Source organism: Fundulus heteroclitus, chromosome 21, assembly GCF_011125445.2.
Source record: "Fundulus heteroclitus isolate FHET01 chromosome 21, MU-UCD_Fhet_4.1, whole genome shotgun sequence".
In the NCBI taxonomy this organism is placed as follows: Eukaryota; Metazoa; Chordata; class Actinopteri; order Cyprinodontiformes; family Fundulidae; genus Fundulus; species Fundulus heteroclitus.
The window spans coordinates 15,038,768-15,063,368 of NC_046381.1; the positions used below are offsets into that span (position 1 = coordinate 15,038,768).

The 24,601-nt window shown below is 43.2% G+C and overlaps 1 protein-coding gene across 1 annotated transcript in view; it reads left to right on the forward strand.

The window, feature by feature from the left end:
• The window catches only part of LOC105921605, a 29,725-nt gene that overhangs the window by 2,345 nt on the left and 2,779 nt on the right, over nucleotides 1-24,601 (forward strand). The window contains exons 6-33 of the mRNA XM_036125747.1: nucleotides 708-820; nucleotides 909-1,015; nucleotides 1,106-1,242; nucleotides 1,377-1,484; nucleotides 3,709-3,816; nucleotides 3,907-4,023; nucleotides 4,844-5,039; nucleotides 5,166-5,434; nucleotides 7,696-7,832; nucleotides 7,929-8,085; nucleotides 8,551-8,747; nucleotides 11,880-12,069; nucleotides 12,159-12,283; nucleotides 14,074-14,141; nucleotides 14,273-14,466; nucleotides 14,543-14,632; nucleotides 14,756-14,975; nucleotides 15,046-15,188; nucleotides 16,209-16,306; nucleotides 16,478-16,587; nucleotides 18,205-18,338; nucleotides 18,568-18,672; nucleotides 20,064-20,174; nucleotides 20,279-20,392; nucleotides 20,492-20,611; nucleotides 20,689-20,872; nucleotides 20,999-21,270; nucleotides 21,354-21,490. Coding sequence (XP_035981640.1) covers nucleotides 708-820; nucleotides 909-1,015; nucleotides 1,106-1,242; nucleotides 1,377-1,484; nucleotides 3,709-3,816; nucleotides 3,907-4,023; nucleotides 4,844-5,039; nucleotides 5,166-5,434; nucleotides 7,696-7,832; nucleotides 7,929-8,085; nucleotides 8,551-8,747; nucleotides 11,880-12,069; nucleotides 12,159-12,283; nucleotides 14,074-14,141; nucleotides 14,273-14,466; nucleotides 14,543-14,632; nucleotides 14,756-14,975; nucleotides 15,046-15,188; nucleotides 16,209-16,306; nucleotides 16,478-16,587; nucleotides 18,205-18,338; nucleotides 18,568-18,672; nucleotides 20,064-20,174; nucleotides 20,279-20,392; nucleotides 20,492-20,611; nucleotides 20,689-20,872; nucleotides 20,999-21,270; nucleotides 21,354-21,490 — 4,061 coding nt within the window. The remainder of the gene's footprint in view (nucleotides 1-707; nucleotides 821-908; nucleotides 1,016-1,105; nucleotides 1,243-1,376; nucleotides 1,485-3,708; nucleotides 3,817-3,906; nucleotides 4,024-4,843; nucleotides 5,040-5,165; nucleotides 5,435-7,695; nucleotides 7,833-7,928; nucleotides 8,086-8,550; nucleotides 8,748-11,879; nucleotides 12,070-12,158; nucleotides 12,284-14,073; nucleotides 14,142-14,272; nucleotides 14,467-14,542; nucleotides 14,633-14,755; nucleotides 14,976-15,045; nucleotides 15,189-16,208; nucleotides 16,307-16,477; nucleotides 16,588-18,204; nucleotides 18,339-18,567; nucleotides 18,673-20,063; nucleotides 20,175-20,278; nucleotides 20,393-20,491; nucleotides 20,612-20,688; nucleotides 20,873-20,998; nucleotides 21,271-21,353; nucleotides 21,491-24,601) is intronic.

The window sequence follows — 24,601 nt, forward strand, 5'->3', positions numbered from 1 at the left end:
ATAACTTTACAGAATCTCTTTTTAAAACACACAAACTATCTGTTTAAAAAGGTTTTATTATGACATTATAATCTAACAGACATGTAGACATAAGTAGGTTTAGTTAACAGTGTTTTGGTTTTATACCCATTTTCTAATTTATGAAGATCATAATTAATGGTTTGATTATATATACACTCCAGGAAAACATAAAGTTATGGATCATTATCAAAAACTTCCGTGACACCTCCGATCAACCTAAGGAGTATTCATCAATTACATTTATGTCATTAAGTCTGAGAATTGTGTCTTTAAAAAGATGTAAATGTGTTTTTTTTCCCCACTAAATATATATTTTCAAATGAAAATGTTTTCTAAATTTCTCTGTTTTACTACTACTGTAAAATATACATTTATGTTAAGTTTTTTTATGCATATCATGGTGTGCTGTAGGCTATAAATTTTCCAAGCACCTCTCAGTCAGGCCATTTCTGTGGAATGGTTTGGGCAGAGGTTTGGGAAAGACTCTTCAAAACAAAATCTTATATTTAAGTAACGCTACAGGAAATTGTTCGTTTTCTGACTTTTTTCACTTTCCAAGACGGATGCAAAGATGAGAAAAGGGATTATTTTTGTCTTTTTCAAATGGAGAACATCCATTTTTAGGCATAGATTAAATGCAGAGCACACTTCTATTTCAAATATTGATTTTCCTGTGTCTGTTTCAGCATGTATGTCTCAAATTGAGACCAAAGCAGAGCCTGGCGTCAGCCGTCAGATCTACAGCCCTTTCTACCCGAGCCTGCTGCCTCCACAGTGTTCCTGTAGCTGGAAGTTTAAGGTACACAATATCAATTATTGACATGAAAATATAATTTTTTTTTTTTCATTTAAATAACTCAATGTTTAACTTCTTTATTGTTTTACAGACCCAAGACTCAAATTTAGGCGTGGCGCTTCAGTTCCAGAACTACGCGTTGAAACCGAAGGACGTGAAAGGCTGCGACAGTGGCTGGTGGAGGGTCAACGAAGTCATGTTTGTGGCTGCAGCTGCAACACAGAGAACATTTGGGCTTTCTGAACCTGCTTGATGGTTTTTTCTGTAATCCTGATTATCCCTCCACAGATACTGCGGCATGTACGTGGGATACAGCACCGTGTTTCGGATCCCCGACCGCAGTCCGGAGGTGGAGTTTCGCTGCAGCTCTCGTAGCTCTGCTCAACCTTTCCAGGCTTCTTACCAAAGCTACAACATCAGCCAGCGTATGCACGGCACAGTTCTGATTTACTGCAACAAATAAAACAAAAACCTGGAAATGCTGAGAGTCTTTCGCCGTGTTTCCCCTTTTTTTTTTGCTCCAAAACGACATGTGTGCACGTTCCCATGCGTCCACCAGCGTGTCCAGAGGGCCAGTTCTTGTGCACCACCGGGCTCTGTGTGGAGAGGAGTCGGCTCTGTGACGGCCTGGATGACTGCCAGGACGAGAGTGACGAGCTCTTCTGCTGTGAGTCCATTACAGTTTAAAGAGTAAGACACAGGAAATGTTGTGCGTGTAAACATACAGGGGTTGGACAATGAAACTGAAACACCTCTCATTTTAGTGTGGGAGGTTTCATGGCTAAATTTACCAGCCTGGTGGCCAATCTTCATTAATTGTACATTGAACCAATAAGAGCTGAGTGTGAAGGTCCAATTAGCAGGGTAAGAGCACAGTTTTGCTCACAATATTGCAATGCACACAACATTATGGGTGACATACAAGAGTTCAAAAGAGGACAAATTGTTGGTGCACGTCTTGCTGTGGCATCTGTGACCAAGACAGCAAGTCTTGGTGATGTATCAAGAGCCACGCTATCCAGGGTAATGTCAGCATACCACCAAGAAGGACGAACCACATCCAACAGGATTAACTGTGGATGCAAGAGGAAGCTGTCTGAAAGGGATGTTCGGGTGCTAACCTGGATTGTATCCAAAAAACATAAAACCACGGCTCCCCAAATCACGGCAGAATTAAATTAAATGTGCACCTCAACTCTCCTGTTTCCACCAAAACTGTCCATTGGGAGCTCCACAGGGTCAATATCCACGGCCGGGCTGCTGTAGCCAAACCTTTGGTCACTTGTGCTAATGCCAAACGTCGGTTTCAGTGGTGCAAGGAGCGCAAATCTTGGGCTGTGAACAATGTGAAACATGTATTGTTCTCTGATGAGTCCACCTTTACTGTTTTCCCCACATCTGCGAGAGTTACGGTGTGGAGAAGCCCCAAAGAAGCGTAGCACCCAGACTGCTGCATGCCCAGAGCGAAGCATGGGGGTGGATCAGTGATGGTTTGGGCTGCCATATCATGGCATTCCCTTGGCCCCATACTTGTGCTAGATGGGTGCGTCACTGCCAAGGACTACCGAACCATTCTGGAGGACCATGTGCATCCAATGGTTCAAACGTTGTATCCTGAAGGAGGTGCCTTGTATCAGGATGACAATGCACCAATACACACAGCAAGACTGGTGAAAGATTGGTTTGATGAACATGAAAGTGAAGTTGAACATCTCCCATGGCCTGTACAGTCACCAGATCTAAATATTATTGAGCCACTTTGGGGTGTTTTGGAGGAGCGAGTCAGGAAACATTTTCCTCGACCAGCATCATGTCGTGACCTGGCCACTATCCTGCAAAAAGAATGGCTTAAAATCCCTCTGACCACTGTGCAGGACTTGTAGATGTCATTCCCAAGACGAATTTACGCTGTATTGGCCGAAAAAGGAGACCCTACACCAGGGGTGTCAAACATACGGCCCGCGGGCCGGATCCGGCCCGCCGAACAATTTAGTCCGGCCCTGTGGCTAAATGCATTATCATTATTAAAAAAAAAAAAAAAAAAAAAAATCTGCCACATTGTCCTGTCTGGCAATGTGGCAGTATAGTGCTCCGCTTGATTTATGAATGTGAATAGTTTTATTATGATTCATGTGGGGAATATCTCAAATGATATGGACACTAAAATGGGAAAGTAGGAGAGGAAAGGAAGAACAAGAAGAAAAAAAACAAAAGGTGAAAGAAAGAGGAGATAAAAGGAAGAGAATGATAAAACAATTATTGAAAAAAACATGTACTTCGTTTAATTGAAAATATGCAGTTCCTATATTGTCCACGAGGGGCGCTGTGTTTTAATTTGCAGATTAAGCTTCAGGTGTGGAAAAATTTAAATAATTTCTTAATTTTTATCTGTTTGATGTATTTTGTCATGTAGGACAGTGTTTTTAACTTCCAAAAAATGTGAATAAATGTTTTTCAACATTGTATAATCACTGTGATCAGTTCTTATGCATAATGCACAAGTAAATGTTTAACTGAGTAAAAGTATTGTTGAAATTGCACATATTTTTCTTGCTGAGGTTATTCATAATATATTGTGTAAAAGTGAAATTAATTTAATATAAAAATCAACAAGTCCACATTTATTAGTTCTATTTAATCTTGCAATGAGTTTACTCGTGTGGCCCTCTTGAGATCAGATTAAGCTGTATGCAGCCCCTCAACCAAAATGAGTTTGACACCCCTGCCCTACACCATACTAATAAATTATTGTGGTCTAAAACCAGGTGTTTTAGTTTCATTGTCCAACCCCTGTAGCTTGATACTGCCTTGTGAAAGTCTTACAAAACATTTTTGTTTATATTTGCTTTGATTGACCGCAATGCATAAGAAAATGCTGCATCTCTTCACAGCAAGGCCCACAATGACCTGCAGCGCAAACGGTCCACCACACCCGTTGTTGGTATGTAATGGAGAGATGGACTGCGCGGATGGAGTAGATGAGATCAACTGCACTCAGGGTGAGTGTTCTCCATTGATTTTTTTGAAGGGAATGCGACCATGGATTGATGCCTCGCTGCCCTTTGACCTTACACATTGTGAAATTTCAGAAACGAGCTGCTCTGCGATCAGGTACCAGTGCAGGAGCGGATCCTGCATCCGGAAGAAAAACGCAAGGTGCGACGACGTCCCGGATTGTCGGGACAAAAGCGACGAGGACGACTGCGGTGAGAACTTTACTCTTGTAACGAAGCAACCACTATAATAAAAATATCCAACCTGTTCATGTTTTGGTGTGACATCATAGATACGGCAGATTGAAAAAGCATTTAACCCCCTTGACGTTTTCTCATTTCGCTCCTCAAAACCACAAACGTTGGTGTTTTTCATTGGTATGTGACAGACTTACTCTTAGTGGCTCATATGTGTGACCTGGAAATGAAAGGGATACATGAGATGTTTTTACAAATAAAAGTCTGAGAACGGTGGCATTGCATTTGTATTCAGCCATACTTAATTTGATAACCTCAAAACAACAGAGCACTGTTCAGTCCATTATGTGAAAATGAATAGAGTTTGACACAACTGCAAAAGTACCAAGACACGAGCGTCCACCTAAGCTGACAGGACAAGAAATGAGAATATTAATCAGAGGAGCAGCTAAGAGGAACGTGGTAACCCTGGAGGAGCTGCAGAAATCCACAGCTTAGGTGGAGTCATGCAGGGGACGCAGCAAACACTGGTCACATAAGTCCAAAATTCATCTTTCACCTTCATAAAAAAAAACTCTTGTAAGAAAAATAAACCAAACACTTTAGATCATCCTGAGCACATCGTCAGTGACACGGATGCTGGCGATCACGTCATCATGCTGGGGCGATGCTTATCTAAAGCGGGGACATGGAAACCAGTGTGATTTTGCCAGGATCTGTATACACACCTGCATAGTTTATACCGTTAAATAAAATCTGATTTTATATGACACACTGTGTGCATCTTTTCGGTAGATCTGAGGAAAAACTGAATGCGTGTGATTGTCCTCCTCAGCCTGTGGTCAACCTTCCCCGCTGCATAGGCTGGGCCCAGCGGCAAGCCTTGATCGTATTGTGGGCGGGGTTAACTCGGCGGAGGGGGAGTGGCCTTGGCAGGTCAGCCTTCACTTTGCCGGTAGTTTGTACTGTGGCGCCTCCGTCCTCTCCTCTGATTGGCTCATCTCAGCTGCCCACTGCTTCAGCAAAGAACGGTCAGCCACCATCAGCACTGTCGACTGTTTTACATGTCGGCTTACGTCTCTCTTTTTTAATAGTCTTCTATAGAGTTTATCAGGTAGCTTATCAAAGCCTATAACGTGACCCCTGTGCTCTCACAGGCTCTCTGACCCTCGTTACTGGAGAGCCCACCTCGGCATGCTGATGCAGGGCAGTGCCAAATATGTTGCGGAGATCCAGAGGATCGTGGTGCACGAGTACTACAACGCGTACACTTTTGACTACGACATCGCCCTTCTGCAGCTGAAGAAGGCCTGGCCTCCCAGCCTCGGGCCGCTGGTCCAGCCTGTGTGCCTCCCCCCCTCCTCCCACGTGGTCACAGACGGGCACCGCTGCCTGGTGACCGGGTGGGGATACCGGTCCGAGGAAGGTTGGTAACATGACTTTGTTTGTGCAAGGCAGTGTTGTCACGATACACAACATTTTGGTATCGGTACCAGTACCAGCATGCATTTTGATACTTTTCAATACTTTTTCAAATTAATAGAAAATATATCATTACTGACTTTATGTTTATAAAACAATTTTTAGAACAATAAACATATCAATCAGAAAATAAAATAAAATACCACAGAGACAAGCTCTTCCAATAGACTCAATTTTAAAATAAATAACATAAAAAAAACGATTCAAAACTCTGACATTTTCTTATAGCACTCAAAGCACTTTTAGAACAGTCAGTGTGAATTAATAAAAAGTATTAAGTTAGAACAATGAGAACAAGTACAATTATTTGAAATTAAAATTAGCTAGCAACTCCAGTTTTCACAAGTCAGCGCTGTTGTCAAAAGTGAAAAGTTACATATAGCCGCCGATCGTCTGCATAGCAATGAAAGGTAACATTAAGGGAACGCAAAAGGGGCCAAAGAGGAAGAAGATATAGAGAAAATAGCAATGGGCCAAACACAGGTGCTTGGGGGACCCCGTGCCTCACAGCACAGAGATCTAATTTTTATGAGAGTACATTACAGAAACACAAAATAAGTTTTCAAGCCTGTCCAGGAGAATACTTTGGTCCATGGTATCGAATGCAGCACTTGGATCTAGGAGTCATAGAACAACAGAGGTGCGGTCATTGTTTGCATTCACCAATCTTTTGGTCAAAGCCGTTTCTGTGGAATGGTTAGATCTAAAAGCCGACTGAAATGACTCCAACAGATTATTAGTGGACTCATATTTGAGAAGCTGCTTAGAAACTACTTTTTCAGAGACTTTGAGACAGGAAAGATAAAGATAGTTGAGAGATGTGTCAACATCCAGTCCAGGTTTCTTCAAGATTGGACAACCACTGCTGATTTAACACTGGCAGGGAAAATTCCAGTAGATAGTGAAGTATTAAGTAAACACAAAATATATATAGGGTCCTAGAACTACACTGCAAGAGGGAAGTAAAAGTAAGTAAAACTGTCTTGAAACGAGTGTATTCTTCCTTGATTTGAGCAGCTAAATAAGACCATTTGCCAATAGAAATAGTATTTCTACCCATAAAATAAGATAATTAGATCTCCTGCTCTTGTAATAAGATGATGGAGATGAGTTGTTCTTATTTTAAGTGCAAAAATCTTATTTCATTGGCAAAGATCCTTAATTATCTGCTCAGATCAAGGAAGATTACACTAATTTCAAGAAATTTTGACTTGCTTTTAGTTCCCTTGTTGCAGTGTAAGCACTGTTCCCTTAAAACCCAAGCAGACAGAAGGTCCAAAGAGCAGGTTGTCGGTCGCGCTGCAATAACCACCTTAGTTATTGCAGACAAGGAAATGACATTACAGTCAAAGAACCCTTGAGCAGCACAAGGTGAAGCAACTAAGTGGACTGGTGAGCCGCACGAGGAAGGAGTGATCTGGTTTCTAACTGCGTAAACTTGGTCTCTAAAAAATAAAACACACACACAAATTCTTGCAATCCACCAAACTAGTGTAAGAACTTTACAGAACACATAAATCAGAGAGACAGAGCATCATCAATCAAAAACTGAAGAAAGAACGATCAAAAAGCAGCAGGAGAAAAGTTAACTGGGAGAAGGAGCAGAAAGTAGGAAGGATTAATAACAAGACAAAGATTTGATTTAAATTAACACTTTTTAAAATGCAATAGCATAACATGGGGTTTAGTGAACACTGAGGGAGGATGAAACAACAATACGTATGCTGTGTTTTAGATTCTTTTTCAAATTTTTGCTACATTGTTAATAAACTAAATCTCATTTTCTTTTGTGTCTGATATGTACTTATATATATTATATATAAGTACATATCTTAATCATTTGCTATAACAAATGATTAAGAATCAAATTTATTCTCATAGTCTGTGGACTTTCTTTGGCACCTGGAGTCTTTCTTCACAGCAGCTGAACCTCTCTTGTTGAAATCTTTGATGATCTAATAAATGTTGATTTAGGTGCAGTACTGGGGACCACATCTGACTAAAAGCTAAACATGTGGAAGCATCTCTTCCTTTTTAGTTAATAGGCGCTAACAATAAAATCATTGAAATGATGAGACAGCAGGGATAAAATATGTTGAGAATGTGTTTTTTTTTTTTGTAGTTACTTGTCTGATCTTACTTCTTTTCATAGCAACTTTGGCTTATGTCATATGGTCAGGATAAAACAAAATGATCCATTTCCAGATAAGGTGCTGCCCTCTGTGCTCCAGAAAGCAGAGGTGTCCATAATGAGTCAGACCGAGTGCAAGAAGAGCTACGGCCCCATCTCTCCTCGCATGCTGTGCGCCGGCCTCCCCTCAGGAGAGAGGGACGCCTGTAGGGTGAGGCGCCGTTTCATCGCCCGACTTCATTGTGCCTCATCGTACTTCATCATGTAGATTTATTTTGCAAAGAGTCTTTTTTTTCCTGTTTCTCAGGGGGATTCGGGAGGTCCTTTGTCCTGTCAAGCCTCACACGGGGGTCGCTGGTTCCTAATGGGGATTGTGAGCTGGGGGTCCGGCTGCGGCAGACCAAACCTGCCTGGGGTTTACACCAGGGTCACCAAGTTCACCTCCTGGATCTACAGCTATATCAGCTGATATGATCAAGCCTCTGTACAGCACTCGTTCTTTAATAAAAAAAAAACAAAAACAACAACAACAACGCAGTCTCTTTGTTCCGATGTTCCTTTTGTGCTCGTATTCCTTCGGTTTCTGACAATAGTCGGATGTGGATTTGGACCGTGCGGAGCATCCACGGGCTCCACTCCTAATATCTCACACACGTTCACCTCAAGCACTCTTTTGTCCCTCTGATCTGAGACCCCTGCATACACAGAGAGCAAGTTTGCCCACAATATCTGTCCAACGGATGCTTGCTCGGATTGTACCCTTTCATAGTGGAGTCATTGTCCCACGCATTGCATTCTGGGGCTCCGTGTGACACCTGCCGCCCTGTTCAGGTAAACGGGAGGCGGTGAATGCCCCTGCGCGTCCGAGCTCCTCAGCTCAGATTTCTGTCCCTCTTTTTTCTTTTTCTTTTTTTTTTGTTGCTCCTTTTTTTTGGTCAGAGGAAGCAACAGTGGGGATTTCCTCTCTTTTCCTGCCTCTCTCCATCGTTTCTATGTCCGAGGTATTGTTGCGAGTCACCTCTCCGGAGCTAAACTGGACAGTGCTATGTGGACTCTGCCCAAAAGTAAAACTTGTGAGGTGTACTGCGTCTCCGCACATGGACACTCTGGCTGTCCGGCTACACAGGTAAGCCATCACTGAGCGCCTTTCTTCCGCAGATAAAACACTGTACACTCCGGATGGCTTTCCTTAATCTCATTCTGTTATTAACCTGCTGTTTTTATTTAACTTTTATGGAGTGTCTTGCATTGGAAAAGGAATTATATTTGCGATCCATCAAACTTGTTACACTGCATTTAATCGTGAAATCCACAGGGGTCTGTGCCAGTGGCACTTTGACTTAGTGCTGACATTGCAGGCCGTGGGAAAGCAGACTCATTAGGCATGCTTCCCTTCCCCCCCGAGGATACATCCAACACTTAAATGTTTTAGGAAATCATTTGAGCTGAAAGGTCTGCATCCTTGCTGTCAGTAAACCACTCCCTGCACAGCCATAAAATCTAGTCCTCATTGATTTTGATGTTCCTTTTTATTCACTGCTCTCCTGTTCTGCTCAAATGTCAATGAGAAACGATATTAGCGTAGATATTAAGAGTCAGTAAGATCTATGTTTTTTTTAATGTTGCTTAACTAGGATAAAATTCTCAAAAAATCGGATTTAATTTTTTATTTATTTAGAGTGTACCGGCTATCATGACTGAAACACACAAATTTTGTTTTGTTAAACGATAAAACCCAAAAAAGTCAAACACGTGTCCATTAGCAAAATACCCCAGTACCATGACCCTTACATAGTTATTAGACTAATTAATATCGCAAATCCATAAAACTTTTTTTAGGATATCAGATACGAAGTTAGAATGCCCAAAATATCTTTGTGGATAAAAAATGTGGTTTGCTCTTTACATTGATCAAGATCATTGATGTGATAAATTAATGAGAATGAAACTTAGTCTGCTTAGCTTCAGATGCATAAAACAGCATAAACAGCATAAAGTTCAGCAACTTTGTTTTTTAATGCACCAATCATGTCATATGTGACCCATTTTCTTGCAAACTCTTCAGCCAGTATTCCAAAAAAAGGTAAAAAACAAAGCAACTGGACTTGTTTTCCATAGTTGAAGACGTTTCGCTTCCTCTCCAGGAAGCTTTCTCAATTTAAAAAGTCTGGAGTAATGTGGAGTAACAAGCTTTATACAATTGGCAAACAAAGGCCTTGTAATGGCTTAGATAACATGTAAATGTTATCTAAATGGTATGTTGGAATGACCATGACCTGGATGACTGAGAATCTTCACCAGCATCTTCAGCCAGTAATCCAATATGAAGCCTATTGATGTAACAGACCATTAAGGGCTCATATCGCAGCTAGAAAAGCCAAAACATACCATCAATGTTCAGATTTTGAAGAAATAAGGACTATATGGGCCTCACAGTATTATGAAAATAAAAAAAATAGTATTTGATACACGTTTTTAGGTTTCAGCAGAATGCATGTCTCACTGGGACGGTTTAACAGCACGGCACTGGAACAGATCTCTGAGGAACACCTTTGTGTTCATGAAGGAAGCAAGAGGAGATATTCCAAAAAAGTTAATAAAAAAAAACAACTGGACTTTTTTCCCGAAGTTAGAAGACGTTTCGCTTCCTATCCAGAAAGCTTTCTCAATTCAAAATGTGAATTGAGAAAGCTTTCTGGATAGGAACCGACCATGACCTGGATGACTGAGAATCTTCACCAGCAAGAGAAGATATGTTTAGTGTTTCACAACAAGTCTGACGAATATTGTGTTTAGACAGTTAGAAACTGACCAATTATTGTACCAAGATACAATCCAACGCACTTGTACTCGTAATCTTCTATCAGGGATCGGGTCGCAGGGCAACAGACTCGGGAGGGACGTCCAGACTTCCTTCTGGGGAATGAAGTCTTAGGCGTCCTCAGGTCATCCAACAGACCCTCTCCTGCATGTCCTGAGCCGCCCCCTGGGCCTCCTTCCAGTGGGACTTACCTGGAATACCTCCCACGTGGAGGAGCAGCAGCGCTACTCCAAGCCTCTTCTGGAAGGTCAAGCTCCTGACCCTATCTCTAAGTGTGCACCTGGACACCCTGTGGAGGAAGCTCATTTTAGGCGCTTGTGTTCGAGATCTCTTTCTTTCAGTCATGGCCGTAGCTGAGGGTAGGAACGCAGAACGATCGTTAAATTGAGAACTTCACCTTTCAGCTCAGCTCTCTCTTCACCACAACAGATTAGTGCAGCGTACGCGCTACAGCGGAGGACAGGCAGGCAAGCCACCTTTTTATCGATGAAGAACCATGGCCTCAGACTTTCACTCGGCTATGAACTGCCCCAGTGCATCATGTATCACTGCAAAAACAGACCTTGAAATAGGTAAAATGTTCTTAAAATTTGGGTTTCTGTCCTTGATTTGAGCAGGTAAATGATATCATCTGCCAATGGAATGAGTATTTTGACCCCTAAAATAAGATAGACATCCTGAACTTGAAGAAATAAGACAATGGAGATGAGTTGTCCTATTTTAAGTGCTAAAATCTTATTCCATTGGCAGATCATCTTATTTACCTGATCAAATCAAGGACAGATACACAAATTTTATGAAATCTTTTACTTATTTTTAGTTCAGTTTTAGGTCTTGGCTAGAATGGGCCAACAGAACCACATCATCTGCAAAAAGCAGAGACGAAATCCACTGGTTCCCAAACCAGACCTCACCGGCCTTTGGCTGTGCCTTGAAATCCTGTCCAGGAGAGTCATGAACAGGACCGGTGGTTTAGCGCAGCCCTGCCTGAGTCCAACATGCACCGGGAAAAAGTCCGACTTTACTCCTGCAATGCGAATCAGACTCAAAGGCCTTCTCCAGCTCCCCAAAGCACATGTGGACTGGTTGGGTAAACTCCCATGAACCCTTCAGCACCCTGTAAAGGCTGTAGACCAGCTCTGATGTTCCACGGCCTGGAAGAAAACCACACTGCTCCTCTTGAAGCCGAGGGTCAGGAGAAACCTCGGTTCGACATGATCCAGTGTGTCAAATGTTTTTGGGAAGTTAATGAAAAAAACTGTTTGTTTGTTTTCTAGCGCAGTGATTCTCAACACCACATTGAGGACCTCTGCTCTAGACCCACAATAAAATCATTAATTGGTCTTAAGGATGCTGCGGTTATGCTGTGTCCTCTCATGAAGCAAGACTGAAAGTTCAATAAGATATTATTTGAATCACATCCTTTTCCCTTTTAAGAGAGATGGAGAGTTAACGCGGCCCGCCGGCTCACTTGGCCCCTGCAGGACAAAGTCTGAAGGTCCGGCAGAGCAGAAGACAGAGAGCCAGAGATCTTCGTCGGGCTGTTCCTGGAGGAGGCTTCTGTTGGCTCTCCTACCTTTTGTTCCTTTCACCGCTGCCATTACACTGTCTCTGAACTATTTAACATGTGAGTGCAGATTTTGATGTTTAGTCTCCTTCGCCGTGAACTGTGTGTCTTTTTAACCCCCCCGTCTCATTTCTTCCCCGTCTCCCCAGCTCCGCCTTGCTCAGTGTTCTTCCTCGGTGGCAGCGTGGAGTTTCCAAACCTGAGCTTCTCTTTGGAGCTGACCGACCCCACCTCCCTTCAGTTCCGCCTGCAGGCTCAGGCTTTGGACCACTATGTAAGCAGAAGTGCTGAGCGTGTCTATTATTGCTTCAACTCCAAGAGGCATGTGTTTCCTCTCCTATTAAAATGCTGCATCACAACACAGCACCAGTGTTTTTATGCGGCACTTTAAAACCACCGCTGCCCTCTTCCCCTCCTCTGTCCTCACATTCTTGCTCGAGCGTCTCCTTATCTCCTCTGTCCTCCCCATGTCTGTTTTTTTGTGTGTGTGTGTAGTCTTCTCCCTTCTCCTCTCTCTGTGTCTCTTTCTGGTGGTGTTAAATGTAAAGCTGAAACAGGAGCTGTGCATAGTGGGAGCGAGTCAACGGCACCCCGAGGGACCGGGTCCTTTCAGGGGCCGAGGACAAGCCTGGCATTTGTGAGGCCCGCTAGGCCCGGGCAGCGAGAGTGAGAGGAAGAGCAGTCCTTCAATAAAAACATTGTCTGTGCAGCTTTCGTACAATTGGCCACTATGTGTGCAGCAAGCAACATAGAGCGGATGAACCGGGCAGGGCAGTGGGGCAAGGTGGGATGACAGGAGGACAAAGATAACATCCGGGGGGGGGGGGGGGGGGCAGGGGCTGATTTTTGGAGCAAAAGGTCAGGTTGATTGAAAGGGGATTCCCAAACTCTGAATCGGTCTAGTTTAGTTTTCCTGTAAGTTCCTGTGAAAGTAGTAAAGGTCACAGTCATGTTTACAGTGTATATCACTTTTATAGGATTTGTGAACTCACCTATAGGGCCTAACAGTAAAAACCTGAAAGGTGAGGTGTTCAGTTGGGTTTAGCACCCTTTACTCTGATGTGTCTAAAGAAAAAAAAAAAAGACCAAAATGGAAGTTGTTGAATTAAGTATAAAACGAGATACTTGATCTGTCAAGTATCTCGTTTTTCCTTGCGCTGCACATCACTCTTAACATCCCATGGTGAAACATGGTGTTGGCAACGTCATGCTTTGGGATTGTTTTCTTCAGTAATGACAACAGGGGTCAGAAATAAGAGGAAGATGAACAGTGCAAAATCTATGTTTAATTTTTTTCAATCCAAATAATTTTATTTATATAGTCATCTCAAGCCACTTTTTAAAAAATCAAATTGAATCAAATCATACTGACAGACCAGTCAAAAAGTTTCCTATCTAAGGAAATCCTAGCAGATTGCATCGAGTCTTGGCAAGCAGCATTCACTCCTCCTGAAAGAGTGTAGAGCCACAGGGACAGTTTTCTGCATTGTCCATGGCTTTGCAGCAATCCCTCATACTGAGAATGCATGAAGCGACAGTGGAGAGGAAAACTCCCCTTTAACGGGAAGGAAAAACCTCCAGCATAACCAAGCTGCTCAGTGTGAATGGTCATCTGCCTCTACCGATTGGGGGTTAGAGAAGACAGAGCAGAGACACAAAAGCACAGAAGCATTGATCCAGGAATCCTTTCTATGTTATATGGTGATAGCAGATGATCTTCCCCCCTGGATGGTGTCACAGCTAACACAACACCAGGCCAGGTGTAGCTACTATGAAGAGAAAAAAAATGACAGAGAGAACAAAAAGTTAAAAGTTTAAATAACAAACAATGAAAATTGGAGAACAGTAGGAGAACTCAGCAGAGAGAGAAAAATAAACATATTCATCCACTTCAAAATGATGCACTTCTTTGTGTTGCTCTTACACACAAAATCCCAAACACTCTACAGTTTGTCGTTGTAACTTGACAACATGTGAAAAAAAGCTCAAGATGCATGACCTCTTTTTTTTTCTCTTGTGTTGTTTTTCTTTGCATTTCTCAAAAAAAAAACAAAAAAAAAACAGTTCACGAAACTCTACGAGTCGACCCCGTGGAGTTCTTACTATCTGCGCTCAGGAATTACTGCCTTCAGGTGAGCCGTTCCTAAAACAACATCCATGCCATCAACATCACACACAGAAAGAGTCAGCGAGATGAAAGCCTCCTCAGCCTCATGTCCTCCAGAACAACCGCCCTCTGACGTCCTGTTTTTGTGCGTGACAGTGAAGGAGAGGAGGGCCTCGGTGTCTTCTACTGGAGCAAATTCTCAGCCTCCCACGATGTGGCCCTGGAAATCCAGAGCTCCAGCCCCGAGAGGCTGCAGCGCAGGCTCCCCGGCACCAACAAGGTGCTGAGGTATAGCCGCAATGAGCAGCGCTACTACATGGAGCCAGAGGACGACACGCTCCACCTGCTGGGTACATCCAGTTGCGTTTGTGTGAGGAACGTTCTGATCAGGAGGGGTTTCACATCCTGCTGCCTGTGTCTTTGCAGACCTGGACTCTGATGACTCTGAAGACAGAACAGACAAAATGAAAAACCCAAATAGCATCCAGGGTGGGAAATGGCAGCTCGGGTTTCAAGGTGAGGAGTAAAAATGATGAGGAAACACATTCACATCTGTTTGAGTCTTTTTTTTTAAAGTCTTAAACACTCAAGAAGTTGCCAGGATGCAGATGCATCTTCATCTGTTTCGCATCTTTCTAGCAATATCTTTTGATCTCTACGCCAAGTACGGAAACAACCGCACCCTGAGTCTGGTGAGTCCCAAGAAGCCGTACTACCAGTGGCGTCTGCGCGTGCCCTCGGGTCACGTGGTCCGCCTGGTGGTCCTCACGCTCCAGGGCGCCACGCCCGGCAGCTGCGCGGCCCACAAGCTCTCCGCCTATGACTTTCTGCTGCCTTTGCAGAACAAGATAATAGCCAGGTGAGGAGTATCTAATGACCCCAGTGACATCCGCCCCGTCACCATTAAACGCCGTTGATTCCTGTTTCAGATGGTGTGGGCTGCCGGTCACGGGCTCGTCTCCGGTCATGAAGCTGACCTCCTCGGGCAACGTGATGCTGGTCACCTTCTCCTTCAGCAGACAGAAAGACGGAGCCGTCTTCAAAGCTTACTTCCAAGCGATCCCAAAAGCAGGTTTGTGGCCTTCTGTCCGAACAACAAACGATTTCAGGGCGTCCACGCCTGGTATTTCATTCCCAGCTTGTAGAATAGGATGTGACCCTGGCAGTCATAGACATAATATAAGAGTAGACGCGTCATTGGGCGGGTTCTGCCTATGCTGCGATGCGTCAGAGCGTCCGCCATCTTAAATGTGGCAAATCTGCAGTTTCTCAGTCGCTTAAACAGTATCAGAGGGACTTTAATCTCTGAATATACTTTGTATTCGTAGTATATATATTGTATATGTAATATTGCAAGTTTATTTTCGTATCCCTTTAGCATAATTCTCCTGAATTTATTCTCCTAAAGAATAAAAATATTTAACATAATCTAACCTGGTCCTGTTACTCCAGGAGTGAAATAATTCTGCAAACTGTGACTATTCTGGAAATGTTCCCTCTTAATTCTCATAATATGACGTTTTTCTCATAACATTATCACTTTTGTGTTTTATTTATTGACCTAGGACTTTTTTTTCTCTTATTATTAATTTTACCTCTTTAATATTCCCCCAAAAAGCCTGTTCCTAAAGGTTCACATGTGACACGGTTTTATGAAATAATGCAGATCACAATGTGTAGATTTACCAAATTGATCCTTATATTCATAACACACACACACACACACACACACACACACACACACACATACATATATATATATATATATCTTGTATCTGCCTTCTATATATATATATATATATATATATATATATATATATATATATATATATATATATATATATATATATATATAGAAGGCAGATACAAGTATGAAATCAGCCAGAATACATTTCCATGCAGCACAGGAATGAGGCATCTTCTCTGATCCACGTTCACAATAACAGAACTCAACTTTTTTCTGCCACATACAATATGGCGGTGACGTTGACGTGCGAACCTGCGCCCTATGACGCGTCTACGTATATGATGTTTATGCTGGCAGTGCTGTTGATTGCGGTGCACATCCTTGTGTTTGCATCGCCCCCTGCAGGCTGTGGAGGCTCGATTTCTTCCTGGAATGGCTCCATTTCTTCTCCTTACTACCCTTCCTATTACCCTCCTAACATAGACTGCACCTGGACTCTACGGGTGAGCTGCACAGGACTGCTCATGCACTGAAGTCTGAGTGTGTTTTGTGTTGTAAAAAAATAGCTTTAGAAGGAAGCATGAAGGAAGGGAACCACCACCTGGCTTGTGCAGCTCGACCACATTCTCACCTTTTAATTCTTATGTTTTGCGCCTGGCCGTTCTCTTGATCAGGTGCCTGTGCCGGGGTATCTGATCTCTGTGACAGTCGTGGCTTTGGACATTCAGGATTCCCCGTCATCTGACGGCTGTGAGAAGGACTGGCTGGACATCGCGGGGGTGAAGTGAGTTATGAAGCCTTGCTGGCGTTCATTTGTTCAACTTTTATTTTACAATTTTGTCACATTACAACCACAAAATATGGTATATTTTATGCAATAGATCAACAGAAAGTAGTGCATAATTGTAAAGAGGAAAACTATTTACACTGTGATTTGTGTTCGCTTTCAGCCCCCTTTACGCTAATACATCCAAATAAAGTCCATTCCTGCCTGTTACCCCCCAGAAGCCTCCTAATAGAGTCCATTTGGGTTTATTTTGATCCCATTAAAACACACCTGCTCTGTGAAGGCTTCAGAGTTTTATTAAACAACATCAGAGCGTAAACACAAATCACGAATACCAGGAGAGTAAGAAAACAATATCCAAAGCCTTTAACGCCTCATTGGAGCTCTGTTCGATTCCTCGTCTGGAAATGGGAAGGGTTCAGTATGGCTGTAAAGTTACCAAAGCATGATGTCACCATGGGATATGTAACGCACCTTTACTCACTTTAAAATATCTTCAAATGTTGGACAAATGTTCACCATCATCACAAACTGTAGAGCCACGACACATCACTGTGACCTGTACTCTCGGGTGGGATGGCCTTCCCTCTCTACCAGGAGGCAGTGTCCGTGGTACACTTTTCTTTATAAGGACCTTCTTGGATTACTGCCCTCTTACATTTGTACCTTACTTACACAGAATAGCATGGCGTCTTATGCCCTGAGATCCAACGATCAGCTGTTGCTCACTGTTCCCTTTGCCCGCACAGAGCTAGGGAAGAAAGCCTTTAGCTACGCAGCTCCTTGTGCATGGATTTTTTTACAAAGAACCTGGAAGTAGACTGAGTTTTTACCCTTAAATGCTTTTAAGTTGAAAGTGAAAGAATTTGAATCGACCTCAATTATCTGTAATTGTTTTACTTGATATGCTTTTTTATTTACCTGTCATTTAATTTAATGTACCCTCTGTTCAGTATATAACTTTGCCGCCTCTTGGCCAGGATTTCCTTGAAAAATAGTTTTTTTTACGGAGCCCTAGAGGAGCCATCGCAAAATGTTTTGCATGTTGAGAGACATTTTTCTCGTTTTACCACATTGTGTACTCGTTTTACTAAATCGTACGCTCGTTTTACTAAATCGTGTGCACAATTTACTATATTGTGCTCTCGTTTTACTATAGTGTGAGCTCATTTTACTAAATTGAGCTCTCATTTTAAGCATAGTAAAGCGAGGGCACAGTTTATTAAACGAGAGTACAATTTAGTGAACATGGTTATAGAACATTGTGTGCACGATCTACTTAAAACGTGGCCACAATATGTAAAACGTGCACTCAATATTGTATTGACACATGTAAACATGAGCACGTTATAGTATATCTACCAAAACGCACCCACAAAAGAAAACGTGCTCACGTTTTATTCATTCGAGGGCTCAATTAAAGGAAACGTGCTCACAAATTATCACAACCTGAAAAAAAATATCACTTAAAGTGAGCTCTCCCGGGCTCCGTAGTTTTTAATCTCAATGGGATTTTTTCCTGGTTAAATATAGGTTAAATAAAATAAAAAATAAAAATGCTTTTTAACTGTTGATGTTCTTGTGCATGCTGAATGCCTTGCTGTTCACATCCAGACAGTGCAACCCCCTGTCAGAGAGCGGCAGGAAGAGAGTGCACTCCTCTCCTCTCTCAATCCACTTCCACTCGGATGAATCGCTCACCCATAAGGGCTTCTACCTGCTGTACCGAGCCTTCTCTCCAGAGGGCAGTAAGTCCGATTGCCTCCTTTCACTCCACAGTTAATATTTGGAAGAGGAGGGGAAATTTCTATTTATCTTTTATGTAAACAAACGAAGGACATTAGGACTTTTACAAAATGGTCCACCTTGTTCTTCATGAAAAATAAATAATTCCTTCATTGTTCAGCAATTTGGTAAAGTAAAAAAAAAAAGAAAAAAAAGAAACACTGCTGAGGTTTTACTTGCTGTCTTTCCCAGTGTGTCCTCAACAGTTTCGCTGTGGAGATGGACGCTGCATCCCTCTGAGGAAGGTCTGTGACGGAGTCAAAGATTGCTCAGATGGACGGGATGAGGCCAAATGCTGCAAGTCTCACTACACACGAATAACTCTCTGTTGGCTTCAAGCGCTCTGTTTTATTTCAAATAGAAGACACTGGTTTACATCTCCTTAGCGGGACTGAAAGTGGGTTTTATGTGCATCAAACTTTTGAGCCTCGCATCCTTGAACCGCTTGAACAGCGGCAGGATGAGACAGGCGTGCTTTGCCAACAACAACAAGACGAATCACTAAATAAAGTTGGAAAGGGATTAATTAAGTCAGGCAGCTGTGTTGGTGTTTGTGGTTAAGACACATACCCATCATTGGTTAAAAACACTTTGCGGAGTCAGACCCTGAAGGTGTGCCACAGAAGGCCATAATCGGTCAGGGTGCTGAATTTACCTCACAAGAGAACAATTCAATTAAATTTTATTTTATATAGTGCCAATTCATGAAACATGTCATCTCAAGGCACTTTACAAAGTCAAATTCAATCAGATTATACAGATTGGTCAAACATGTTCCTACATAAGGGAACCAGTTGATTGCTTCAAAGTCCCGACAAGCAGCATTCACTCCTGGAGAAGCGTAGAGCCACAGGAAGAGTCGTCTGCATTGTACATGGCTTTGCTGCAATCCCTCATACTGAGCAAGCATGAAGCGACAGTGGGAAGAAAAACTCCCCATTAACGGGAAGGAAAACCTCCAGCAGAACCGGGCTCAGTATGAACGGTCATCTGCCTCGACCGACTGGGGGTTACAGAAGACAGAGCAGAGACACAACAAGAGAGACAAAAAAGCACAGAAGCACACATTGATCTAGTAATCTGTTCTACATTAGATGGAAGTAGCGGGTGAGCCGTCTTCTCTGGATGATGTCCCAGCTAACAGAACGTCAGACCAGGTGTACCTACTATGAAGAAAAAAAGAGAGAGGGCAAAAAGTTAAAAGCTGAAATGACAACAGTCATTTCAATGCAAAACAATGTTACAAACCTTCAGGGTTTTTAAACCGTAGATGTTTATGGCCCGAAATCCCAAATTCCTGAAAAGAAAACAATAATAATCAATAAACTGGCTTCCTAAAAGGTCTGGAATATATTTTCCAGTGTTTCATCCAAACATTAGTCTCCAAACATACATCTGACTCAACACCAGCAGCTGCAGTCTTTAACAAACTTGCATGTTTGCTATAATGGCGGGCTGATGTTGGCATTTTTAATCTATGTGCTGGCTTGTTAGTCTGACGACAGCTTCCTGAGTCGGGCTTACTCAGGAGCTCTGATATAATCATTTAAAAATATTAATTAACCTTAAATATAGACATTTTTATCAATGATTACTGTATTTTAAGTCTTTTGATTATATAAAAGCATTTTTGTACATGTTCAGATTGGCCTGACTCTGCTTTCTGCACCTTAATGTGAAACAACTAGCATCCTGCCGGCCCGGGGAGGTGCTCTGCGGGAACGGTGTGTGCAGACCTCAGAGCAGCCAGTGTGCCGGTCAGAGCAGCTGTGCAGACAGCAGCGAGGAAGGCAGCTGTGGTGAGCAGGCACGCTGGTTCTGTACCAACATGAGCGAGCATTTGCTGGATTATTTGACCAATTTTTCTTTTTTTTTTTTGTGCCGGGATGCCTTTGCTTTGCAGGAGTTAAATGCTACCACGTTTGTCCCAACAAGGTGTGTTTACCAAAGTCGTCTGTGTGTGACGGCGTGGTTGACTGCAAAGACCGCAGTGATGAAATGAACTGCACCAGAGCATGTGAGCACTTCCGCCAACACTGTTTAGTATTGGCAATATTATCAGAGCGGTCGACTATAAAAATGTTTACGGCCTGTGAATGTCCGTCGTTTTCTCCAGATCTCAAGAGTTGCTCCTCGTCTTCCTTCAAATGTGCAAACGGAAAGTGCGTCAGTAAGGTCAACCCCGAGTGTGACGGAGTCAAAGACTGCTTCGACGGCTCTGATGAACTCCGCTGTGGTAAATCACAATATTTCCCCTCTCCCCGATTTTAGTTATGTCGCTGTCAAGAAGTTCTCATCATCTTTGTCTCCTAGGATGTGGCACCAGGCCCAGAAAGCGGACTAAGATAGTGGGGGGATCGGACGCCGTGTTGGGCTCATGGCCCTGGCAGGTGAGCCTGCAGATGGAGCGCTACGGCCACGTCTGTGGAGCCACGCTGGTCTCCAATCGCTGGCTCATCTCTGCAGCTCACTGCTTCCAAGACTCGGATGCCATCAAGTAAGAAAGGCACGCAAACCCCCCCCCCCCCTCCCCCCCCCTCCCCCCCCCCTCCCCCCCCCCCCCCTCCCCCCTTTTTCTGCTTCGTGTCCGCATGCTGCCTTCATGCTCACTGTGTGTCTGCAGGTACTCTGATGCTCGTGCTTGGCGGGCTTACCTCGGCATGCGCGTGATGACCCGGGGAAACCACGGAGCAGCGACCAGACTCATCCGACGGATCCTCCTCCACCCCCAGTACGACCAGTTCACTTCTGACTACGACATCGCCCTGCTGGAGCTCAGCGCGCCGGTTTTCTTTAACGACCTGGTGCAGCCGGTGTGCGTCCCGGCCTCCTCGCACACTTTCACCACTGGGACCAACTGCTTTGTCACAGGATGGGGCGTCCTTATGGAGGACGGTAAATAGGTGCTCAACCGTTGAACTTCTTGTTGAACGTTACGGGGCGTTGTGAGCGTCACACCTTTGATTTGCTGTTTCTAGGTGAGCTGGCGTCTCGTTTGCAAGAAGCTTCAGTGAAGATCATCAGCAGGAAAGTCTGCAACAAGCTGTACGATGACGCCGTCACTCCCAGGATGCTGTGCGCGGGGAACCTGAAGGGAGGCGTGGACGCCTGCCAGGTTAGTGTTCTGGTAGATTTAGTAGGAAGATCTGAGAACACACCGTTGTTTCTAAGAAATCTCATGATTTGTTTCTTTAGCACGTTCTTTTGACGTGACGTAGCTTGTACAGGATTCCCTCATCCTGGTACTTGAAACCCTGTGCATCGTGTCTTTGAGAAGTTTCTCTGCAAACATCAAGTTCCTTAGACGATTTGACCAGAAGCTGATCAATGCACCGATATAATTTGTTCTAGAGCTAAGAAACCTTTAAAAAAAATACTGGTTGTCTAACACTGAACTGAAGGATGTTCACACACTGCAAAAACGGACCTAAAATAACTAAACTGTCCTTAAAGTTAGTGTATTTATCCTTGATTTGAGCAGGTAAATAAGATTATCTGCCAATGGAATGAGTATTTTGACCCCTAAAATAAGATAATTAGACCTGCACTTGAAATAAGATGATTGAGATGAATTGTTCCTATTTTAAGTGCAAAAATCTTACCTGCTCAAATCAAGGACAAATACGCTCATTTTAGGAACATTTGACTTATTTCTAGTTCCATTTTTGCAGTGCAGGATCCTGCTATGAGGATCAAGCCTGAGGTCTAACACATTGTGGTTTATCAGAAAGTTTGCAGTGGTAAAAATACTCATGTTATGTTTTAATAATTACTTTCTGACATCCCAAAATATTCAGGTCAGTGCTGTGTAGTTTATTGTCACTTTTATTATACATATTCAGGATAAAAGAATGATATAAGTGAGATGATCTCTATGGATCAATAACTAAAGTTAAAAGAAGATCCACACACGCACAGAGGGAGGGAGGGAGAGAAACAACTTTTAAAAAAAGTTAAAAACACAAGATAAATAAGATATTTTCTAATGTTTATATGCATTCAGTTTATGGCATCCATCCCTGGTGTTAAGAGGTGGGTTGAAGAGACTTAATTGTTCTGATGGCCGAGGAAAGAAGCTCTTCCACCGTCTGGAGGTTCTGCTCCAGATGCTCTGCAGCCTCTTACAACAGGGCAGGGGCACAAAAACATTGTGGGAGGGGTGAGACGGGTCCAGCATGATGTTGTGGCCTTTCTGATGCATCTGTCTTTATAAATGCCAACCGGGGCAAGGAGAGGGGCGCCGATTATCTTTTCTGCCATCCTCACAACTCTTTACAGGGGTTTCGTGTCTGCAGCAGAGCAGCTGCCTTATACCACAAAATGATGCAATGTGTCAACATGCTCTCTGTTGTCCCTCTATGGATGTCGTCATGATCGATGGGGGTGACTTTGGCTTTTTCAGTCTCGAGAGGAAATAAAGTTGCTGCTAAGCTTTTTTTGGTGAGCAGTGATGCTGGTGGAACAGGTTGTGCTATCTGCAAGGTACCCCTAAGAATTGGATGCTGCTGACTGAACAGCAGGGGATGCTCACCGCTGCTTCGCCTGAAGTCCAGGACCATCTCCTATGTTTTCTCCACATTTGAGGAGAGGTTGTTGTCGACTGGTCATCTGTTTCACCTCCTCGCTGTACAGTGGTTATGTTCAGTGGTGACGTTGTTAGCAGAGTGAAGAAGAGAGGGCTGAGCACACAGCCCTGGATTGCACACGCTGGCGTTCAGTGTCACGGTGCTGAAACGTCTCTCTCTTATTCTCAGTAACTGAGGTCTGCCAATAGGAAAGTCCAAGATCCAGCTGCAGAGTTGTGTGTTTTAAAAACCCCGAGTTCTCAGCTTCTCTAGAAGTTGTTGAGGAATGATGGTAATAAAGGCAGAGCTGAAATCAATTACTTGAGCTTTTTTATCTAAATGCTAGATGTATGTAGTGTGATGGATACTACATCATCATCAGATTTGTTTGCATGATAAGCAGACAACAGATTCACATATATGTTCCCAGATTCACCAGGTTTATACCTCACAATTAGGCTAACAACATGAGAGCTACACTAACATAAGCTACTGTAATTATCACCTGCGCTAGTCATAACTAGTGTTCTGTGTCACGGTGATGTTCTTCATAGGGGATTATAGAAGTTCAGACTGGGTAACTCTGGTTTTAAGCAAATAACTGCATTTCAAAACTGTTGGCATGATGGTTAGCAACACCTTAGTCTGAGACAGCGAGGCCAACAGAAGCTAGTGAGAGTGTCAAACTCGTACTTTGTGTCATGTTGATGTTATTGTCATTTCAACTGGTAAAACAAGTCAGTGAGCACAGTTGGTAAAGGTCAACAGACACAGAATCCTTGTGGCAACTTAAAACAGCATTACAAGCATTTTGAGCTTGATTGGCATCCCATTGACCAAGCATGTGAGGTATGCAGAATTGGAACTGGCTCGTATTTTTCACAGTAACATGACCTAATTTTTGAACCAGCGAGTACCAGAGGGCCCACTTCCACACCGTGAAGGTTCCAGTTACTTAAGACAGACCAAACCTAGTGACCAGGCTTGCGGGTCCACATACTGGGTTGCATTTGTCACAGAAGCTCATGACATCTGCAGCTACTGTCTACAGCAGGGTTCATTAACATGGTGCCACAGGTAGCCCCCAAGGACCACATGTGGCGCCCTCAAGCCCGTTCTAAAACCAGCACCACCCTCCAGTGAGCTGCGTCTAAAATGTTATTTTAGTCTGTTCTAAAAGAAAAAAAGCATTGCTAATATGTTTATTGGTGAGCTCTGACTCTTCTAGTTCAAAGGTTAGTACTGATAACCGTACTGGAGACCGTACCGATGAATAACTCTCAGTTTCAAAAAGGTTGGTGACCCCTGCTCTACAGTATGCATACTTGTTTCTTTACTACACCTTTTATCGCCCAACACCTTGTCTTTTCTACTGGCACAATGTGCATACCATGCTTTAGCTATTAGCGGGGAAGAAGAATCAACTGCATTTTAATTACTACTGAAAACAACAGGGATGGGATTGATGATGTGTCCACATATCAATGTTTGGTAATGCCAAGAAGAAAAGGCCAATCATCCCGGTGTTGTGTATAAAAGGGATCCCTGAAACCAGTCCTGGAGAGCTAATATCCTACATGCATCCCTTCTCCAGCACACCTGAATCAAATAAATGGTTGGTTAGCAGGCCTCTGCAGAGCTGAACATGCATGATAAGGGAA